Here is a 7,060-nt window from a genome sequence, read left to right on the forward strand (position 1 = left end):
ACTTGTAGGCTACCTAGCTTTTATTAAGGAAGCGAGAATTTACCTGATTTAAAGAGTGTGTAAGCAAAGGAGATGGTAAATGACATATTAATGTGTTTTTCTTCTCTGACATTTCTTATACAGATTTCTATGGAAAGCCTCTGCCCCCACTGACTGTACGCCAAAGACCCAACAGTGATACCCATGATGTCATTGCTTAACTGGATCACAAATAGCATTTAAGAAACATTATACAAAAAAATTATATCAGATATATTTTTTGCCCTTGAAGGAAAAATTTAAAAATGAGAATCTATTAGTTTTTTGCAAAATAACTTGGTGACAAACATGGAGGTCATTCTGTCATATTTAGTTGATCAGACTTTGTCATTTACTTTTCACATCACCAGCTCTTTGGGATTTAGCATGAAATCAAGAAAGGTCTATGTATGCTCATAGGAACACAGTATCAAATATTTATTTGGTTTACTTGTGAAAACAAATAGCTGTAAACCTGAAGAAAAATACTTTCAAGATCACATTATACTGGATTGTATGTTCACATCAAGACCTTTCTCCAGGTGCTGTGCAGTGGTCAGTATTTTTGAAGCTAATAAATGGTTCTAATGCATTTTGTAAGATTCATATATGATAGGGTGAATATAAGAATGTTATGTAACAAATATTTGAGTATATTTTTCTAACTTTTTATAAAATTATTTGCAAGTTTGTGTCAACATACATACTTACTACCAAAAAAATGATACCTAGAAAGCATTACAATGCTGACAGTCAAACGCATACAAGTAGAGGATGTTTGATTCTTACGTTTCTTTTACAGTAGCAGTACCTCTTATTAGAGATTACATGAGCAGATGCATATTTTGTATTTCTACCAATCTGAAGAGGTGAGGAAGTTAGATAGGGAAGTTAAAGATCAATACATTTTATACAAAAATATGCTATTTGAATTGTCTGAAAAGTTTTCTTATCTGTTGTTTTCTTTGTTTTGTTAACTGAGTTGGACATAGGTAATAAGTTCAGTTGAAAAAATGGAGCTGAATATTGTATTGTCTACTGCAACATACAAGAAAATTGCCCATAGTGAAAGTTTTGCACTAATTCAGTCACCAATTCTGATGGAAAATTGAATCAACCAGTATGCAGATAAGCTCCAGCACTTTTTAATCTCGATAACACTAAAATACCATCTCAAAAACAAAGGAACCCCAGGTTTTTAAGGACTTATATAATACTTCCACACAATGTGTTACTTTTACATTTAAAAATCACATACAAGTGATACATAAACAACAAGGGTTGCAGTTGGATATATTCCTATTTAAATATTTATCCTCTTAAATTGGAGACGGCCATTGGTATATGTGTAAACATATATAGTTACGGTACCTAGTTACACCAAGGATGAAAACCCCATTCAAAGATTTTTTGTACAAGCATCACTTGATGATTTTCTATTACGCATTCAGTCGTCCATAACATGGTATTACCAACAGATTTTAGATAATGTTAACATAATGTAAGGTATATATTCAGCACTTTGACATTAGAAATCTTTGCCATATACCCCTTACAGCAATGAGTTACACAAGTTATATACACAAAATTAAATTATTACCCAAGATTTTTAAAGACTATGTTGGAAGGGGGCAGGGAGTCAGTCTTAAGAATATTACGTTTGGAATGAGTGGAGAGGAATATTCCAAGTTTGCTAGTTTAGTGTCAGGATGAAACAAATTGTATGTGACTGTCAGCATGAGAATACTTTTGTTGTATTCAACCAGTGTAACATGGTCAGTTTGATTATTCTCAGGATTTAGTAATTTTCACTTCAAACAAACACGATGTTAAGTGGAAGGGGGAAGTTTATGTGTGCAATCTCAAATCTTACTATCTTTAGCTTTGTTACCACTTAACTTTTTTGGCTTAAAGGCTCTACTTTTGCAGGCTTGTCTTTTTTACAGCCTCAGTTTCTAGAAATGTATTTCCTTTTTATTCTAACACTTATCTAAAATAAATTAATGGAAGTCTTTATTAAAACTAAATACTGCTGTGGAAACAAAATTTAAGAAACCAAAATGGAAGATGTTTATATTTCTATATGAAATGTTTATTGTTTGTGTGAACATATGTATCAGTTTTGTTTCTGCTTTTAAAATAAATTCTACCAATTTATGACCAAAAAATACAGTTTTGTTTATTAATATGCTCTATAATTATTTACTACAATAGTTTTTTCAGTCATATATACTACCTTGACTTTTTATTTGCTCAAAATGACATTTATGTATAGAATAAAACTAATGCACAGCATCAACATGTTTCCAATATTATCATAAATTTTCAAAAATTTAGAAACAATTATAGACATAAATGTTTAATGGCTGCAAGTATAATTTACATAGCTAAAAATGTACAAAATAGACATCATACTTCTACAACTACAATGTGGTCAAATTTAGAATATATTGATAGATTGGCACTAGGTTATGAGGATATGTATACATATAAAGTGCTTTGATATTGCGCTTTATGTTTGAGAGGTAATAAATTGTACATTTGTAAGTTGAGAGGTAATATTTATATCACAATTATTATTATTGCATGAATCAGAAGATTTAATCAGGTTCTCATGCTTTTTGTTGTTAAAACCACCACTTTCAAAACATAGCAGTGCATTTAGCTAGGAGGTTTTGTGGTTAAGTACATGAGTGATAAGAACATGGAAATATGCTACATAGGAAATACGCTACATTTTTTTTTATGAGGATATAATGAGGTGGATAGATGATGGCAAAGCAGTGGATGTAGTCTGCCTTGACTTGAGTAAGTCATTTGACACAGTCTCCCACAGCATCCTCACAGCTAAACTGAGGGAGTGCGGTCTGGACGATCAGGTAGTGAGTGAGGTGGACTGTAAACTGGCTGAAGGGAAGAAGCCAGAGAGTCGTGGTCAATGGGGCAGAGTCCGGTTGGAGGCCTGTATCTAGTGGAGTGCCTCAAGGGTCAGTACTGGGGCCAGTACTATTCAATATATTCATCCATGATTTGGATGAGGGAATAGAGTGTACTATAAGCAAGTTTGCTGATGAAACGAAGCTGGGAGGAGTGGCTGACATGCCAGAAGGCTGTGCTGCCATCCAGCGAGACCTGGACAGGCTGGAGAGTTGGGAAGGGAAAAATTTAATGAAATATAAAAAGGGCAAGTGTAGAGTCTTGCATCTGAGTAGGAACAACCCCAGGTTCCAGTATAAGTTGGGGAATGACCTATTAGAGAGCAGTGTAGGGGGTCCTGGTGGACAGCAGGATGACCATGAGCCAGCACTGTGCCCTTGTGGACAGGAAGGCCAATGGCATCCTGGGGTGTATTAGAAGGGGGTGGTTAGTAGGTCCAGGGAGGTTCTCCTGCCCCTCTACTCTGCCTTGGTGAGACCACATCTGGAATATTGTGTCCAGTTCTGGGCCCCTCAGTTCAAGAAGGACAGGGAACTGCTGGAGAGAGTCCAGCGTAGGGCAAGAAAGATGATTAGGAGAGTGGAGCATCTCCCTTATGAGGAAAGGCTGAGGGAGCTGGGTCTCTCTAGCTTGGAGCTGAGGAGACTGAGGGGTGACCTCATTATGTTTGTAAATATGTAAAGGGTGAGTGTCAGGAGGATGGAGCCAGGCTCTTCTCGGTGACAATCAATGATAAGACAAGGGGCAATGGGTGGAAACTGGAACACAGGAGGTTCCACTTGAATGTGAGAAGAAACTTCTCGGTGAGGATAACGGAGCACTGGAACAGGCTGCCCGGGGAGGTTGTGGAGTCTCCTACTCTGGAGACATTCAAAACCTGCCTGGACACATTCCTGTGTAACCTCATGTAGGTGTTCCTGCTCTGGCAGGGGGATTAGACTAGATGATCTTTCGAGGTCCCTTCCAATCCCTAACATTCTGTGATTCTGTGTGATTTTGCATTATCTATGTGCAACATTTTAAATACATTTTAGTCAAAACATATTATAGGTAGGTTAAATGGATCTTCTAGAAATATTAATTTTCATGAGCCCAGCTGATGTGAAAGATAGTCAGTGCTTCAAAATAAGTCATTCTCGTTGTCTTCGTTTTTAGCCAAAACCTGGAATCCACAGAAGAACCTTACTCAGAGATGTAAAGGTTTTAAATAGAAAATAGTAACTATAATCACATTATTAAAAGTAGGTATATTCGGTATCCATTAGGTTTAGTTTCACATCTGTGACATGCTCTCTCCATGTAAATAATGCACAGTAAGTGAGGGACACTCATATTGAGGTGAGACAAGAGCACGTGTTAGAGGAAGCTATTTGATGATCTTGTGAGACTTCTATTTCAAATCCGCAGTCCTGATGAAGATTTAGAAAGCTTTAAAATAATTACTTGCAACAGACAGCTGGTGCCAGCTTTCTAGAGGCTCTCTTGAGAGGCCTGCTTATGAGGATTGAGATGGAAGCAGCAAAATACCCGCAGAGGTCCAGCAGGTACTACATCCCAATAGCATTAATTTACATGATCTTCTAATCTACATACTTTTTTGTCCCAAAATTCAAGTCATCCATTAATTTGATCTTCATAAAACCTAGCAAGCTTTTGCGAGATCTGTCCTAACATAACAAACAAGGAGAATATGTTTTCTTGTGTATTTCTAAATTAATATATAGTAATGATGAAGACTCAGAATTTGTCCTTGCTCAAGGAAGCTGCAGACACCTGAAACTGAACATTGAAAGTCACAGTAATGGCCTGTCTTTTCAATTCGCTCGGTTTGGAGAGTATTGATGTGCCAGTGGTGGTATTTCTGAATATTGACTTGCTAATTTTAAGACGTTTCAGCCATCTTCCACTCTCTGAAAGTATCAGGGGCCAACACGGCATACACTGTGTCCTCTGCCTTTGCTTTCCTGAATGCAGGGATATGCCTAGAAAACACAAGTTTGAAATAAGATGACTAACGTTTAAAGAAAATGCGTTAGCCTGAGAGAATTGTGGACTGAGGCTGTAGTGGAGTTGTGAAAATACAAGAGATTTTTCAGAAACCACGAGCTTGTGGTTTAACTGGGCATTCAGGCATGCAGGTGGTCACTTACCATGGCAAGCGTAGTTGCTTAGGTGACAGAGATCGCATCATTTTGGATTGCTTTTTATTAAGAGGAACAGTAGCCTGACTTTCAAAATGTACTGAAGTTAATTCCCCCAGAGTCAATCCATCTCTCCAATAGCACAATAGAGATACGGGTTGTAGTTGCATTTTTACTGGGTTTTTTGTAGTTTCTTTGTGGTCCTGGTGTTGCTAGTGCACAAGCTATTTAACTGAAGTCCATCCTTCTGATGTGTTGCAAATCTAACTGGTTTCAGACACATTAAGAAACACTGATGGCACCTTCTACAAGTGGGATACTACTCTGTATTTAGGGGAAGGCAACTCATCCAGCATACTTTTTTGTTTTACTGGTACAGTCAAATTCAGTCATCGTATGTATTTGCTTTTATGTTATTGGTTTTGGCAGAATTACATCCACAGAGAACTGCAGTTTTTACACCAGTTTTGTTCTGTGTCTTGTGGTACAATTTATCAAAAAGCCTTTGCGGTTGCCATTTACATTTGATAGGTAGGAGGTCTCCATTTTGCCTGCTTGCTCTTTGTCAGGATCTTGATTGAAACATTTTAAGTAAGTTTTCAAGTTTGACGATAATTTGCATGAGATTTGCATAAATGTCCTTAGTTTTCATTACTCAGTGCCTGAAACTCAAATATTTATCTATATGATAGCACCCCTGCTTTACCTTTGCACCCCTTTCCTGGCTAGATTTCAGAGGCTGGTTTCAGCTGTGTGGGCAGCCACTGATGTTATAGAAACTCCTGTTTAACCAGCTTGCGGTTTCCACGGGCATTGCTCTTACCGAAGGACTCAGCAAATGCTGATGGACAAGTGAGCTTTTGAGTGAGAGAGAGGGTGTGTGGCGGCTTTATTTTGCTGTGCCACGACGGATGCAGCAAGAGGTGGCTAACACAGCAAGATGCCCTTTCTAACAGGAGTTGGCCAGTCCCCACAGTTCTGCTCAGGTGAAGAGGTCAGAAGAGGAACTGCCCTCATTTTGGCAGCCTCGGGCTTTAGTGCTACTAAGCCAGTTACGGTTAGTGAACTGAGGCCTGGCGGTTCTCCTGGTCACACTGGTCCCAGAGAATGGTCTATCTGAAAACGTGTGTAAGACATTTGTGTGTGATAACTCTCGCGTTTCAATTTTTCTTTGTAGTAGCAGCCGGTTAAGCTAAAGCTGATCTCCAATCTGTTTTAGAGGAGGCTGTTAAGCAGCTGAATAGCAATTACAAACTCTGGGAAAGCCCGGTCAAGGCAGGAGTTAAGGACAGGTGCAAAGGCATTAGCAGAGGTCTGACAGCAGTGGTGCAGATGGCAGCAGCACTTCCAGCAGGCTCTGGGATGAGGATCAGTTTTATAAATTGATTAATCCAGAGTCCAATTGCTGCCTAATCCTGCTTTATCCCTGGGAGAGGCAGAGGAGACTGAAGGACAGGAGAGCCTCCCATGGTTTTAAAAATAAACAAACAAACAAAACAAACAAAAAACAAAACTAAACAAAACAAAAAACAAAAACACAAAACAAAAGCAAACAAACAAACACTCAAACAAAACCTACCAAAAAAAAAACAAAACACAACAAAAGACTGTAGAGTCTTGAATCTGGATAGGAACAACCCCAGGTTCCAGTGTAAATTGGGGAATGACCTGTTGGAGAGCAGTGTAGGAGAAAGAGACCCTGGTGGACAGCAGGATGACCATGAGCCAGGAGTGACCTTGTGGCCAGGAAGGCCAATGGCATCTTGGGGTGTATTCGAAGAGGGATGGTTAGTAGGTCGAGAGAGGTTCTCGTTCTCCTCCCCCTCTACTCTGCCCTGGTGAGACCGCACCTGGAATATTGTGTCCAGAATCTGTGAAATTAACCCCCAGAAAACCCCAGGCCCACCACCGCACCTCCTGGGAGCGACGGGACACAAGGAAGGCGGCAGCGCCACTCGCCCGGT

The 7,060-nt window shown here is 39.1% G+C and overlaps 1 protein-coding gene across 8 annotated transcripts in view; it reads left to right on the forward strand.

The window, feature by feature from the left end:
• The window catches only part of ARL13B (ARF like GTPase 13B), a 51,095-nt gene extending 48,909 nt beyond the window's left edge, over positions 1 to 2,186 (forward strand). For all 8 annotated transcript variants that reach the window (XM_071813870.1, XM_065853436.2, XM_065853446.2 and 5 more), the window contains one exon: positions 124 to 2,186. In XM_071813870.1, coding sequence (XP_071669971.1) covers positions 124 to 178 — 55 coding nt within the window. In that variant the 3' untranslated portion in view covers positions 179 to 2,186. The remainder of the gene's footprint in view (positions 1 to 123) is intronic.
• Positions 2,187 to 7,060: the final 4,874 nt, after the last annotated feature.

This window comes from Patagioenas fasciata, chromosome 1 (assembly GCF_037038585.1).
Source record: "Patagioenas fasciata isolate bPatFas1 chromosome 1, bPatFas1.hap1, whole genome shotgun sequence".
NCBI classification, from domain to species: Eukaryota; Metazoa; Chordata; class Aves; order Columbiformes; family Columbidae; genus Patagioenas; species Patagioenas fasciata.